Source organism: Lynx canadensis, chromosome A2, assembly GCF_007474595.2.
Source record: "Lynx canadensis isolate LIC74 chromosome A2, mLynCan4.pri.v2, whole genome shotgun sequence".
NCBI classification, from domain to species: domain Eukaryota; kingdom Metazoa; phylum Chordata; class Mammalia; order Carnivora; family Felidae; genus Lynx; species Lynx canadensis.
Window position 1 is genome coordinate 135,151,697 of NC_044304.2, and position 15,682 is coordinate 135,167,378.

Genomic DNA, 15,682 nt, shown 5'->3' on the forward strand with positions numbered 1-15,682 from the left:
GAACAAGGTAGTTTCTCGTTTTAGAATTTAACAATAATCTTAGAGGTGGAAAACTGGACTTGACCAGGGATGAATTTTCAAGTAAACGTGAAGGAAAAAACCATCGTTATAAATTCTGAAGCTGTGACTAAAATAAAATGATATCCCAGAATAGAGGATCTGAAATGATATTACAGTACAGAGACACATGAGGGTGCTCTAACCAGCTGCTATCATAAATGAATTCAGCTGTTCAAATACTAGGGGAAAATGAAGGCCTGTTGTCTATGGCAATGTTGAATTCACTTTGTAGTGTTGGCTAAACATAACCTTGGAATAGATGTTTTCTCTTTTAAATAAAATGTATTGGTTCCTCGACCCACATTTTAAAAGGTAGAAGATGTTCATATTGGACAATCTGGGAAACACTGAAAAGCTCACAAAAGGAACCGATGTTGCTATCTGGTCTGAGAGGCTGGGATTTTCTAGAACCAGGCCAGTTGGAGGCTTAGCTCAGGAAGCCTGCCTTTAAACACAAGCCCAGCCTGTTCTCATTTTGATTCCACAGACCTTCTGCTGGTAGGAAGGGGGAGTAGAGACTGGGGGTCTAATGACCGCAAGAAGAGAATTAGAGACGCATGTTTATCTCAATACATTTACTCTCATTAAAGTTCATATTCACTGACATCATGCATCTCCTTGAAAAAGTCTGCCCACCCACCATTAATTAAAGCCACATTTTAAAAAGTCAGTGTGTGCACTTTTATTCCAATCAAAAGTAGCCTCCTAAGTTTTGCAGAGTAGGCAGGAGAATATCTGAGGCCTGACAGCTGTTCACCTCTACACAGTGAAGAATCATGTGATTTATATTAAAAGTCATGTTAAATCAGGGCTTACAATTTAATAGCTAAGATCTATTGTCTTGAGGAGGTGAAACATTCAAAACCTAATGGCCTATTAAGCAAAATTAACATTTATTTTGATAAGTCAACATTCTTTTGGTTACAGTGTATGACCATATGCCTTTACCTTCGCAAACGGTTCGAGAGATCTAAGTATACACCCTGCTTGAACAATTAGCAGCACAGTCCTATCAAAGACACCACACTTTATAACTTATACATGTGGTATCAATGTCAAAACAGAGGTCAATGTAAAATTTTTTTAATCTAAACCACTGCACAAACAGTAATTACCAATAGTTGTAGGATTGCACAACCATAGTCTATATTCTTGGCAGTAGTCACTATAAGTTCATACATTCATGAAAATAAGGAATGTTGATATTTAAAGTTCAAGAAAGGTACTATTTGTAAACAGCTCAGGTCACACTCATTTCATTCCATGTGTTAAGCAAGACTTTCCTTCCAACTTCCTTTAAATGAGATTTGTTCTTTCCATGAGCCTAATAAAAGGGTTTTCATCCAAACAGATCTGCATTCTTTTCAATTCTTTTTTCTATTAAAGCCCTCCTGGGGACCTTTCAATTTTATGCTGATCTTTCTTTATATATTAACGTCAAGCACATTTTTATTTTGTGTTGATAAAAGACAAATTATGGTTATCTCTTCTCATTGGCAATTCAATTATTCTAGAATGGTTCTGACCAAATATTTGATTAACGTAGCCAGTTTGTGTTTCTTACATGAAGAAAGAGATCATGTGCATCATTCAGAGTCTCTAGTTATTCTGGTCATGTCACCATGCAGAAAGAAACGGTACATCAATAGATCTGAACACTGGCTCTGAAATGGTTTAATCCTGGGCCAAAGTACCCCTGGGCTAGAAGCTGAAACCTGAGTTCTAATAGACTTTTCTACAGACTCTCCATATGACCTTGAGCGCCCAAGGGCCTCTTCATTCATCTGACAAATGGGGGTTAGGAGGTGAATAATGACTGGATACCCATAGTCCAGGAAGTTAGTCAGAACTAGAGGATAAGGAGTCAGAGCATCCCTTTGGGGTATGCCTTTCCCTGGTCTGCTTACTCATCCAGGCCCGGAAATGACAAGGTGGGGCTTTTATGAATGAGAGTTGGGTCTGTTTCTAAAAAGAACATCCCTGAATCTAGAAGTCAACAAGCCATGCCTGGTGAGTTGCTTTCATGATGAGTTTGAGAGAAGATGCTCTGGGTCTTGATTCCCTCAGACACAAGCATTCAGTGCCCCATTGGTATGTGGGATGAAGCACTATCCTCACCCATAGATTATATCTTCTGTCTAGATGATAGAGTATCCAGAGGGGCCATAAGACACTGGACTCTACACAATGCGAAATGCAATGGGTGGACTCCAGCTCAGCTGTGGGAAGGAAGGTGGAGTGCGGGTGGAGACATTTCAACCCAGTCCATGGTATTCTTTAGAATATACAGCTGGGTGGTGGGGTGTGGGGTGGGGGGCAGTGGGAAGTTGGGACTGTACGGCATTTTACCAACTCTAGGAAAGCTTAAGATAAGCTCAGCTTAAGTGATTTATAAGGCCATGCAGTCTATAAAATGAGCACCATTGCTGTCCATACCTTCCTGCCGGCTCTGTTGTTGTGAAGGTTCATCAGGGCTCTGGCATCCTTTCCTTTCCTTTCCTTGGCATCCACAAATGCTCGGGCAAATTTGATCCCATAGTCAATGTTATCACTGCAGCCACCCCAGTCGAAATTTCCCTTGCTGTCCTTGGCCGTTCCCTTCTTCTTTGGATCACAGGAACAGGATTTTAATTCTCCTTGGCTACAGGCCCTGGTGATGGCAAACACAACTCCCGCTGAGGAGACGGCGTAAACAAAGGCAGATTCCCGACTACCTGAAACAGAAATGCTTTTCTTAAACATGGCCTGGAATTGCTAGTTCTGAATAACTTTCACACTATGGCTGTTTACCACTCACTCTACCTCTGGCATAGTCCACCCCCGGGCAAGAAGGTACTGGTGTTCTTGAAGGATTCTCTTCTAGAGCCAGGGCTCACTTTTGAATATGAATTGCTTCCATATAATAAAAGCTTTTGTCAGTGTAGGTATGGGTGTGACAAACACCTTGGAGTAAATTAAGCGTATGAAAGGAAATGCAGCAAAAGCCTGCCCTGCCCACCCCTGGCTTTACCTTAGCTTCCTGTGCTAGAAGAGAGGAGCTCTCTCTAGGCTTTCATTTAACTTGTAATAGAGCCTGAGTTCTCCGATTTCTGTCATTCCACAAAACAGTTTGGTATTCACGCTACTGTAGCTCTCCTTGAAAAAACCCTTCCAAATTTGCAGGCCTTAGTGAGGACACTCCTGTCAGATGAAGGGTCCAGACTGAAATACTGAATTCAAAGAAACCTAGGGGCTGAGGTGGGAAGAGAATTCAGGCAGTAACCAGCTCTGTGTGTTAACACTGGGAAGCTTTGGCTCGGCATCAACTTTCACGAGTAATTGAGAGATTGTTGAAGGCAATATGCAATATCCTTGAGTTACATACTATGTCTAACTATTAAGGTGAATTTACTTTCTTCTGGAACACCTGCACTAATCACTGGTATTGGGTAAAAGACAGTGAAAAGCTTTTCTTTGGTTTTTCTGGAAGGAAACAAATTTACCGCCTATAATTAGACTTGGGCAAGAACCCTTTGGGGTGCTTTCTTAGAATTGTTCTTTATTAGAGCACAGGCTACTCTCCCTTACAGGCTGAAAGGTACATATTTCAGTGCAGTAACTACATTAAATTATTTTAATAATCTGTAGTAACTCATAACACGGTGTTGTGGTATAGTGACAGATATAAGGCTCTTTAGGGTCCGTGTGCACCTCATTTTTCAACTGGGGCTGTATTTCATTGTTATTAGCATGCCTCTTTATTAATGGGTGCTGCAGCAAATATATTAACAAGCAAAATAGCAGCTCAACAACCTAATGCCAACACAAGGCAGAAAACGGAGAGCCAGTCAGTGACTCCATGTGTCAAGACGAGTGTGACTTTTTGAACCACACAGCTGGGAGAACAAACCACCTTTTCGCATTGAAGTCCTGGTTGTTTCCGTTTGTCATTCGGTGCTAAAATTTATTATATGTCCCTTGCAATATTTGTTCTGCTAGTCTCATTATTAAAAATCAGGAAAACATATCTACACCATATTAAGTGGCACTTACCTCAGCCTTCAAAAAATATCTCCCCTGAAACCTCTAACCATCAAAAAAGGAATCAATCATGCCCCATATATAGGTAAAATCAATTATATGAATATTTGCCATAGGTAGCACTCTCCAGAGAGAGATGTGATGGTCGCAGAGCTCTTTTAAAGAGTCCCAGGTTCTATTATAAGGATCACAGATTTTCTAAGTGAACTGAGACGTTTCGCAAAAGAAGGTGATTAATAGATACTAATGTGGCTTAATCTCAGGCAGTGGCTTTCAGGTAAATAAACACTTTATTACACTCGTTTTATAGTTTAGGAAAATGCCTTGTTGAGGGTTACCCCCTTGGTCTGCTAAAGCCTGGTTTTATATTTGGAGTCCAGAGCCTACATTCAGAGAAATCACAGAGAGGGAAAATTCCAAATGCTTAATGTGTTTAGCACTAGTCTTATTTTTTAAGGAGAAAGAAAAGCAATTTTGTGTGGTGGTCTTTTAGGGGAAAGGTATGGAAGATATGGATGTAGTGTTAGTGACCAGAGAGTATTTTGAAAGCAGTAAAGGAATAAATTGCCTACGTGCAGAATTCATCCTGGCATAACTTGCAAACAATTATATTGACTTGTTGCCGAAAGATGAAAAATCACTTAAAATCTGCTGTGTTTCAGAAGTAATTTCCAAAGTAAAAATATCACCTTTCTAAATATTTGTCATTTATTACTCAACCACATTACTCAATAACTAGATGTTACTCTGTATATTTACACACAGAATTTAGCACATTGACTGACTTTTCATTTTACCTCCAGATGTTTTGGTATCATGTATATATACGGCCTTAAGATGTTTTCAGTTAAATGTCTTAGATGCATCACTGAAATGCTATGTGTGAAATAGTAGCACATTTCAAGAGTTGGCTTTGTAACAAAACACATTTTGATCTTGGGCCTCTTCTTAGAAAAACGGATTCTTTTTAAAGCCATCACAATATGAAATAAAATCCAAATCTAAATGGTGGTACTTAATTTCCTGATGTGGTTGAAGTTTCTCTAATTTTGAGGGTGAGATAAGTCAAGAAATGGCTATCAAGTACATAGGCATCATTTTTGTTTGGGGCAGAATTTGGGGAGGGCAAAATGCTAGAAACTACACCTTCTGGAAGGTTAAGTGTCGTTTAGCTCGTTCATCAAACGCTTGCCTGTTTTTTTTTTTGGAAATTTACAAGGATGAGACATACTCACCTTTTTTTTTTTTTTTTTTTTTTTTTTTTAAGGCTTATTCTAGACTTCTAGAGGCGTATTCTTACAGGAATATTTTTAGGTTTACTAGTTTGGTCTTTAAGTTTCTCTGCCTATGGCTGGTGACAGTCTGTGGAATGAGTGAATTACAAGTGTTCCTAAAAATTCTTCTGTCATCTTCTAGCTCTCTGAAGCAAAAGAGGCAAACACACATTTTCCTTTTTTCCATGACCGTGGTATATGTTAGTGACTTTTATGTTCTTCCTATCACTGGTGTTGGCCTTTGCCTTTCCTATCCATCTATAAGGAAATTTAGGTTTCCAAAAGAGAGTTCTTCACAACCTAAGATGTGAATTTCCCTCCAAGCAATTAATTGTAAAAATCTTTGGATAGCTTCATTGGAATTTCTTGATTATTTCCAGGATAAACTACTTTAGGCCAAATTCAGCCCTCCCATAACCAACACAAAATCATCACTGACAGTCATAGGAGTTTATATAAATGTCCAGGAAGAAATCTGGCCTTCTGTGAAGAATGGAAAGAAATTGTGTAGCATGAGTGTTTTAAGTTTTGAGTACTTTGGCAAAACACTCAGCTTCATCTGAAAGAACCCTGAAGGAAGTACAGTTTAGATTCTCTTATTTACCTGAGGCCTTAGGCTAAGTTGAACTAGCCCCCTTCCTCCCGTTCTAACCTCTTCCCTCTCAGCAACCCTACAGCCAGGATTAAAGGATTTTACAAATGAATTCCCAGCTTTCCTAGACATGCTATCTTTAGGATCAGTAGGCAAAACTGCTTCTTTTGATTTGTGATCTAAAGGTTTTTATTCGGTATGGAGACATCTGAATGGATTTTTGCAGACAGATTTTGGAGGCGAACATTTTGTCAATGAGAAGTACATTTAATTTGTAGTGATTGAAAAATGATTGTGAGCACTTTGGAAAGTCCTGATATAGCGTAAACACCGAGAGCCTGTACACAACGTGCCCAAAGATCACATGTGCTAGGTACTTGTAAACTCTCTTTGACAAGGTCCAGCACTTTAATTGATTCACTGGTGAGCTAATCTAGGTGAAGTCTTAAAATTCCATGCAGCTGAAATTGACTATTAACCTTTCAAAAATTTGCGATCTCATATTGAAACTCCAAAAGGAATGCAGAAGAATATAGTTTTTAAACTAGAGGATAAAATTGCAGAATATCGCAGTAAATTAACTTTAGGGATACACTGAGTGAGAGTACTACGCCCTTGGGGGATTTTAGAGACATTCAGTTATGCATTTGGCCTCATAAAACCCTAGGGCTGTGATGATTACATGATAGAAACACCCTCTGTTAAGCATTACCAAGTGTACAGCCTGGATGATTTTCTTAGGAATGGGGGGGGGGTGCAAAAACAAGTGTAGTTTCCTGTTTCTGGGGTTCGCACATGAACTGTTGTGTTTTCAGTCAGATTTCCAGTAGCAAATGGGCCATGCTACTTCTTGAAGAATGCTAAGGCCAGCTTAAGGGATGGGTATTTTGGGGTAACTGAAATCTGATTTTCAGTTAGTTTGCTTTGATTTTTATACCAGCTACTTCCCATATTCAGAACTTTTAAGAAATTTGTTATGTAATTAGATAGTGTTTAATGTTCCTTCTAAGTAAAACAGAAAAACAAACATGTATGCTTGAAAACTGTGTATTCATATTTCTCACCCCTATCCTCCATAAATACTATTCTGCCTAAAATGTGCCTGAAAAACAACATGTGCTCACAATGAGTTCATCCATTCACTCAACCATTCAATGAATGAATGGTGTCTGTAACACACAAGGCATCAAGCAAGTGCAGAGAACAGAGGCTAGTCCCTACCATGCAGAATATACAATCTACTGGGGAAAAGTGTTGAATTTAGACACAGAGTGACTCAAAGCTGAGTAGCTGAATGGGAGGTGAAAGGTGTGAGCAGAGATTTGCCTCTGCTTCTTAATAAGCACGTGTGTTTTTTGAAATATTTTTTGGTTGAAAAAAATTTTGAGTATTCCACCCTTATCTGCTCAAATCCTCTAGAAGGTTCAAGTCCTAGAAAGAATAAAAAAGTCAAGAGAGGGGTGCCTGGGTGGCTCAGTCAGTTAAGTGTCTGCCTTTAGCTCAGGTCATGATCGCACAGTTCGTGAGTTCAAGCCCCACATGGGACTCTCTGCTGTCCGCTCAGAGCCAACTTCAGATCCTCTGTCCCCCACCTCCTCTCTGCCCCTTTCCCCCCATCTCAAAAATAAATAAAAACATAAAGAAAATTGTTACCAAAAAAAAAAAAAAAAAAAAGTCAAGAGGGCCCTATGGCTGCTTCCTCCTTTCTCCTGGAGACAAAATCTGATTCTGGAGGGACAGGCAGGGTTGTGACAGGATATGGATGGACACCGCAAAGAGCAAAAAGAAACCAGCCTGGGGCACTATATCCTAACCCGTGACTGGCCTCCTCCAAAACTTTAGGCACGTTCCTTGACTTCTCTAGTCCTCATCTACAAAACAGGGACCAAAAAAAACAAACTTCTGACTAATTAAATGCAAGAAAAGGTGGGCAGGGACTTTGAAGACCAAGTGAGGGACTTGTGTGTGAGAGGACAGCCCATGGAGCTGCACGAAGGCAGGAGACTTACTTCGGAGCAGGACCCTGCCGAAGAGGCTGTGATCTCTGTCCAGGGTGTTGCAGTTCCAGCGGTGCTGGCGGAACTGGTGCTGACACTCTGCAGTCCACTCCGCCACGCCTAGGCCAATGGCACGCATCACATCTGGGTGTCGGTGGCACAGCTGCCGCTGGCGGCTCACCAGGCCTGGCACATTGTCACACATCACCCTGGAGGAGCCACCTGTAGCTCTCATGTACCTGAAAAGGACCAACACAGAGGTGGAAAAGCCATAATCAGCGAGAGCTGGTGCCAAGTTTCCCAGGAGACTAAAGAGTTCAAAGCAGGGCTCAAATACGAATTCCTTATCCTTTTGGGGATATCAGAAAGCAAGAAGGGACACAGCAGGCATGGAGAGTGATCTGGTAGAATCCGCCCCAAAAACAGAGCAATGACTGTGTGTCTTAGACATGAAGCCAGGGCCACCTGATGGTGATCTGGCCAGGGTAGAAGAGTCAAGGTCTGCAGTCAGAGAATGGAGTGAAGGGGAGGGGCAGTGCGTTTTGGGGAGAACCCTTCAAAGGCTTTTCCCAAGAAGGCTCTGATCTCAGTGACCCAATCAATATGTCTGAGGTTCCCTTTGGGGAAGTTGACTTTTTTTTTTTTTAACTTATTATTTATTTATTTTTTAATGTTTATTTTTGAGAGAGAGAGAGACAGAGCAAGACAGAGAGTGAACATGGGAGGGCAGAGAGAGAGGGAGACACAGAATCTGAAGCAGGCTCCAGGCTCCGAGCTGTCAGCACAGAGCCTGATGCGGGACTTGAACTCAGGAACGCGAGATCATGACCTGAGCCAAAGCCAGACGCTTAACCGACTGAGCCACCCAGGTGCCCCTGGAGTCAACTTTTAGAAGCAGCTTGCTCCCATTTATCTGACCTAACGTTTAAGTGTCTTTAGAAACTGTCTGTATCTGTCTAATCAACACCTGCTGGTATCTGATGTTCCACTCTCCTCACAGACATGCCCTTCTTTCCTTACCAAAGAATCCTTTAAATATTTCCATTTTTCCAGCTCTTTTTGGCTTTTATAGAGAACCTTTGGAAAAAATTCTTTCTATTGTTATTAAGGACACTAAATGTTTGGAAGAATCAAACAGTGTTATAGCTCCATAAAGTACTTTTGAAAAGAAACTTTAACAAAAAATTACATCATCATCTCTACCCAGATGTTCTCTATTAGTTGTGAAATGTTTAGAAAGGTACCTTTTTATATAACCCAAGCTGCCATAGGTGTCTTTTGAAGCGATCAAACAAGGAGAATGTCTTTTTCTTGTATTTTCATTATTTTATATGATCATAAAATCGTTACAGCTGTGACTTCCAAAAAATATATTTAAGTGACAGCTGAGAGACAATGTGACAAAAAGCCTGGGCAATAAATAATGTTTATATGCCCATGGAAACAGAAATAGTCATTTTATTGAAAAATGGTCACTCTGATAAATCAATCTTTGATCCTATGTCAGCAATGTCAAGGCTAAACGCCTTTCTGTTCAAAGCGGCTTAGGAAGGAATTGAACCCCTCTTCCCATCAACGCTTTGCCTTGCTCCTTTGAAGAGCTCAGGGTCTTCCTAAAGTTCCCTGCTCTAGTCTTTAATTTGGCTAAGACTTCTTACTTTGGCCAGATTCTTTAAAAAAGAGCCCACTATAATGGGTCCTTCTGAATTAGTATTTTAGTATCTGTTCTGAAACTTGTAGGTTCAAGGACGTTACAGACCTTAACAACTCCACCTCTTTTCAAGATCAGAAGGAAGGGAAATGGAGTGAATCTTCCTTTGGAACTTTGAAGGAGGCTAGGACCTGTTACATATCGACATTCTGCCCCTCCTTTGCTATGCACAATAACTAAATAACAGACCATGCAAAGGACAGCAAAGTTAATCTTTGGGGGTGATTATGAGTTTGAACAGGGTAGCATCTTAGAGCCCCCTGGGGCTGGATCTTCGCGTTAAGGTGGTAGTCTCTACCTGCAGGCAAGGCGTTCTTCCGCCCCACGGGGTGAAGCATTAGGAATGTGGAAGGACGGGAAATAATGCAAAATCATACGCGTTGGGTTGTGTAGCTCTTGACTGCCAGAATTGGCCCATCGGTTTATCTTGAGGCTATTTGGAGGGGGTGGGGGAGACGGTTGTAGTTTTCAAGGTGAATTTTCACACACACACACACACACACACACACACACACACACACACACGCCTGTGCAACAGAGCTAGAGACCCGGCTAGCGTGTCTCTCTACGGGATAAGAAATTGGCTGATTTTGCTGTCGCTCAGCTGGATCCAAATCAACCAAACATCCGAGCTCTCATTTGAGGGAAATTGTGGGTTATTTTTTGGAGTTGTCAAAGCTGGAATGTCTTCCGAGGAAAAGCAAAGGAAGGGGCTGAGGCTGGGGCGGTGCGAGAGGACAGCAGCTGGGGTTTGGACGGGAATCTCGATGGCTGTGGCCGCGGGGAAGCGCCACCGGCAAAGGTCTCTGTGGCTAGTTGCGTTCCCGACTCCTGTCTCCAAAATCCCCCTGCACCCATACGCGTGGACTTACCACCATGAAGAGCTGACCTCAGGGGTGAGCCAGGTCAAGAGCAGGGGGAGCCAGGGCCAGATTCCACCGAGAGGGGCGTTCATATTAACCCCCTTGCGTCCGCATCAGGTCAGACTCCGTGTGCGGGCGCCATGCGTGCCCCGAGCAGAAGCGCTCAGCGCCGGGAGCGCCTCGTCACGGCCGCAGGCGCCTCGCCGCGCCCCCGCCCCCCGCGCGTCTGCGGCTAGTGGCGAGACTCGCTGATAAAGTTTCAAACCACCAGCGGGGCGAGCGATAAAGGCCAGCCCTGGCCGCCTCGCCCACAGTCCAATTCCCCAGGCGCTGCGAGCTCGGGCAGCCCGAGAGCTCTCGAGCTCTGCGCGCCTCCCGCGCGCCCCAGTCCGTTCGGCTCCTCGCCTGCCGGGAGCAGCCGAGGGAGGGGGTGCGGCGCCGGGTGGGGCGGGGGGCGCGGGTTTTACACAAGGGTGGATGCAATGATGGCAAGAGGTGTCTGGAGATGAGGTGAGGCGGGGAAGGAGGAGCACCTCTGCGTGGCCTTGGGCACCCGCGGAGGGAGGCACCTTTCGGGAAGCTCCTGGTCAGAGCATCAGTGGGGCTCCTGCCACAGGACCGGTGCTCCAGATAGGCGGATAGGCGAGGCTACCCTCCGGCACACAGAAGTCTCCGAGAGTGCAATGTGGGAAAATGAAGGAGAGGATGAGGAGATAACTGTGTACAGGATGCAAAAATCCAGGGATGATTTTCAACTCATTGCTCCGCTTCTCTCCCAAAGCCAAAAGGAAGAGCGAGTAGAGATTTGGGGCTGCCGAGTAGTTGCCGGGCAAGGTTGGGGAGGGCGGGGCCAGGCCTCAGGGAAATGAAGACCTGTGGCCTTGATTCCTCAGAGCTGGGCTTATATACAGAGCTCGCAGGGTGGGGAGCCGGGAGTCCATGACCCTCCGGACCTCACCCAGGCAACCTCAGCCAAAGTGTCTGGGGAAGATGCGGTTTTTACGCACACTCAGTTCCTCCCCGGCGCAATGGAGCGCACAAGATCACATAGGGAGGAACCAAGGCAGCGCAGAGCTGCCGGGGGTCTGCGCTCCAACGCGGGTCACGCCTTTGCGCCTTGCGGGGGTAAGAGGACCCTGGGTCCTGGATCTGGGCCCCCGCACAGAGCCAAGAGAGGCTCAAGCTCGCGGGTGGAGCATCTTAAGCAGCAACTGGCTTGTAGCCCCGCCGTTTATCACCGGAAAGGAAGGAAGACCAGGAACTCGTGGCGGCCGTGAACTGTTCCATTGCTCTCTTCCTGGGGTGGAGGGACCCGCCGCCCGCCAGGGGAGCGTGCTTCGGGGAATGGGGAATGTGTGTGCGTGTTGAGGGTGGGGGTGGGCGCTGCATTGTTTGCAGGGCGAGTAGGGGTGGCCGTTCAGATAGGAAGGACGGGCTCTCCCCCCCCCTCCACCCCCCCCCCCCTCAGGGCCTGGACTAGCCGGAGCATCAGCCCTTGCTGGGCGCGAGCGCGGTGAGAGGCTGGATGGGGCCAAACTCAGAAACGCCAAAAACCTGAAAGATGCTGTCATCGCCACCCCCATCCCCCCCGCCGGTCCCTGGCAGGTCCAGCCCCTCCCAGCCTGACCCAGATACATCCCTGTTTGGGTCCGGAAAGGGAGGGGAGGGAAACAAGCACCGCGCCACCCACGACTCGGGAAGAGCAGGGCTCTGCGCCAGGGCCGCTCCATATCGCTGGGCCGCGACCCAGGGGAAGTTCTGGTCGGTCTGTGCCGGTCGTGAGGGAGGGGTGAGGAGGGCGCGGGGCAGGAGAGGGTGGGGGTTGCGTTTCTACTCACAGCGTGTGCTCACGCTGGTGGTGGCGTGTAAAGCAGGGTGAGTGATGTGATAGGCACCCAACAGCAAGAAATAATCTCATTTACCTCTTTGCTGATGCTCACAAACCTCTTTCCTGGATGAAGTAGAAGAATAAGCTACAATTTACTTCCACTCTACTATGTCCTGTCTCTTGTAGTAAATCCAGACACTTGGGACATGTGGGAGAAATGAGTGGCCCCAGAGGAACCATAAGTTGCCCAAATTTCACTTTTACCGGCAAATTACATAGGGGTGTGGATGTGGATGTTGGGAAAGGTAGGCGGCTGTATGCTTCTGTCATGGACTATAAGACCTGAAACTACCCAAAAAAGCTCCTCAATCTCCAAGTTCCACCCACCTCAGCACCTCCTGTGCTCTCAGCTAAGGGGAGTTAGAAATACAAGGAGTGTGGCCATCAGTTTAGAGGCCCTTCCTCTCCACCCAGGGAATTATTGAGTGGCCAGGACATCTGCCCTTCAGTTGTTGGTGAGGCCATTGGAATGACCTAAACCTGAAACAGACCTCCTGGAAAAAGAACGGACCATCCCCAAAACTAATTAAATCCACTTGAAAGGACTTCATCCTGGGGCAGGAGAAGTACCACATGACTTGCAGAGAAGGAATCAGCCTTGGGTAAAAGGCAAAAGCTGAAAAGTTCAAGAGAAGCTAAATCCAGATGTGAAAAAAAGGTCCACCCAAACACCCCTTCCTGACCTGTCTGGAGGCAGTCTGGACCAGATGACTTGTCTCTTCCAGATCTGTGATTATATTTCCCTTCATTCTCCACCCCTATTCACTTATGACCCATTATTAGCCTGTGCAACTCTTCGTCCTGCATAGCAGGTCTGACTTTCCTCAGTCCTCATCTGTACCTGTCCTTCAGATGGACCCTTCACTTTGAAGACAGTGTGTTCAACTACTAGAGGAAGTTGGGAAATGCTCAAGAAAGTTAAGAGGAAACAAAGTTATTGCAATTCTCATTTCTCTTGCAATAAAAACTACCACCCTAAAGAAGAGTTAATAAATAATGAAGTAAATTGCATATGACTTTAGCTATGCTATAGCAGATGATGAGGTAAAGAAAGGCAGGGTTCAGAGTGCCACTCCATCTATAGATGTCTGATTTTTTTTATTCAATGAGAAATTTCAGAATTGACTGTAAAATTCATTTACAGTATACAGAACCAGATTCTCTTTCTGGAGATTAATGTTAGTTTGCTTATAACTTCAATATAGCATTGTAGCCAAATGAGTCAGTCTATTTTCTCAGTTAGATCCATTGTTTGTCTAATCTCCCAGGGCAGAGAGAGAACTAATTTACTACCAAACCATCTCCACCCTCTAAAAATGGAGAGTTACTTCTTCAACCAAATAGTCATTTGTGTTTCAGTCTGAACTGGCTTCTTCCTAAGGCAGTGACTCCTAATTTAGCTACTCACTAACCAATGATTCAAAGGTCTAGTATCTCCAACTTAGATTCAGTGACCTTAAGAGAGAACATTTTGTATTAACAGGATGGGTCAAGATGGAAAAGAAAAAATACATCTTTTTATTTTCTAAATCTATGAGTATCATATACATTACAACATAGATTACATATAAAATAACAACATAGAATATTTATAATTATAATCTTTTTTTACTTTATAAATCTATACAACTAACAGTGTCACATACGTAACATTAGTTGTTTGAAATTTTAAGTTTGTTTTCAATGCACTTAAAAACATTGTCCCTTGGGGCGCCTGGGTGGCTCAGTTGGTTAAGCGGCCGACCTTGGCTCAGGTCATGATCTCACAGTTCGTGAGTTCAAGCCCCGTGTCAGGCTCTGTGCTGATGGCTCAGAGCCTGGAGCCTGTTTTGGATTCTGTGTCTCCCTCTCTCTGACCCTCCCCGTTCATGCTCTGTCTCTCTCTGTCTCAAAAATAAATAAATGTTAAAAAAAAATTTCCCTTTTCCTCTTTAGTTAGTCCTAAAAAATTTTATTAAGTGCATTCTTACCTATTCTTTGTCAGAAATTCCTCTTAGAAAAAGTTAAAACTATCAGTGATTTAAATCTCAGTATGTATTTAAGTGTGCACCAAAGACTTGCTTCTAGCATGGGATGTTCCATGACTATCCCATAATTGTCCTGGTTTTTCTGCCGAAAGGCACTTTTTTTCTGAGGTGCAAGAAAGCGGAACCCATGTCTTAGGGAGAAATTAGAGTTTTGAGTTGTTGAAGCAGCTGAAATTGGTGGGGTAGCATATCTGTAAGTAGGTAGCTGTGAAAAAGGGAGCCCTAAAAGTCTACATGAAGACTCACCATGGGTCTGGGCTAAAAGCTGAGCTGAATATAGACATATTAAGATTCTGCATAGCCTAGTAGAGATTGCCTACTGCATATCACACAGTGTTGAGAGACATTCAAGTTCCATCTCAGTGGGGTGGAGAACATCATTAAGCTTTTCAGCCATTCACTTTAGATGTTAGAAAGATCATCTCTTTAATGTAAGCAGCACACCTTTGTGTAGAAGTATGATTTAGGTCAAAGATTCAAAACTTTGTTTCCCCACCTCACATACTCAAACAAAGAACAAAAACAAGATAGGCCAAAGGAAATTTACAAGAATAAAACCAACACTCATTAAAGGAAGACAACATAATCCAACACCCATTAAAGGAAGATCATATTGTAGAATTTACAATGTTGTGCATACAATAAAAAAAACAGGAAAGTGAAAAACCAAGAAAATGTGACTTATACTCAAGAAAAAGAAGTCAAAAGAAACTGACTCTGAGATGACCCAGATGTAGGAATGGGTGGGAAAAAAATGTTTTAATAGCTTATAGTTATGTTCAAGCATTTAAAGGAAAACATGATTACAATGAATAAATAGATGGATAATTTCAGTAAATAAACGAAAGCCATCAAAAACAAATGAAAATCTAGAACCAAAAAGTATAATGTCTGAAATGAAAAATTCACTGGATGGGCATAACAATAGGATGGAGTTGGCAGGAGAAAGGGATGATAAACGTAGAAGATAGAACTTACCTGAGGAACAGAGAGAAAAGATACTGGAAGTTAAAGAAATGTAAACTCAGATATCTGTAGCACAATATCATGTAGTCTAATATATGTGCAAGGGGAGTTCCAAAAAGAAAGAAGAGAGGAAATGTGAAATTACATACATGTACATGAAAAGACACTGAATCAGATTTGTCCAATAGGATAGAACACAAGAGGGTCAGAAAACCCCAAGCAGAATAAATACGAAGCATATCACACCTATATACATTATGATCAAACTGTTTAAAACCAAATAT

The 15,682-nt window shown here is 43.4% G+C and overlaps 1 protein-coding gene across 1 annotated transcript in view; it reads right to left on the minus strand.

The window, feature by feature from the left end:
- WNT2 (Wnt family member 2) overlaps positions 1 to 10,916 on the minus strand; it is a 46,114-nt gene extending 35,198 nt beyond the window's left edge. Inside the window, exons 1-3 of the mRNA XM_030308291.1 lie at positions 10,527 to 10,916; positions 7,956 to 8,182; positions 2,497 to 2,774 (exon numbers count right to left, since the gene is read on the minus strand). Coding sequence (XP_030164151.1) covers positions 2,497 to 2,774; positions 7,956 to 8,182; positions 10,527 to 10,609 — 588 coding nt within the window. The 5' untranslated portion in view covers positions 10,610 to 10,916. The remainder of the gene's footprint in view (positions 1 to 2,496; positions 2,775 to 7,955; positions 8,183 to 10,526) is intronic.
- Between the last annotated feature and the right edge of the window lie 4,766 nt (positions 10,917 to 15,682).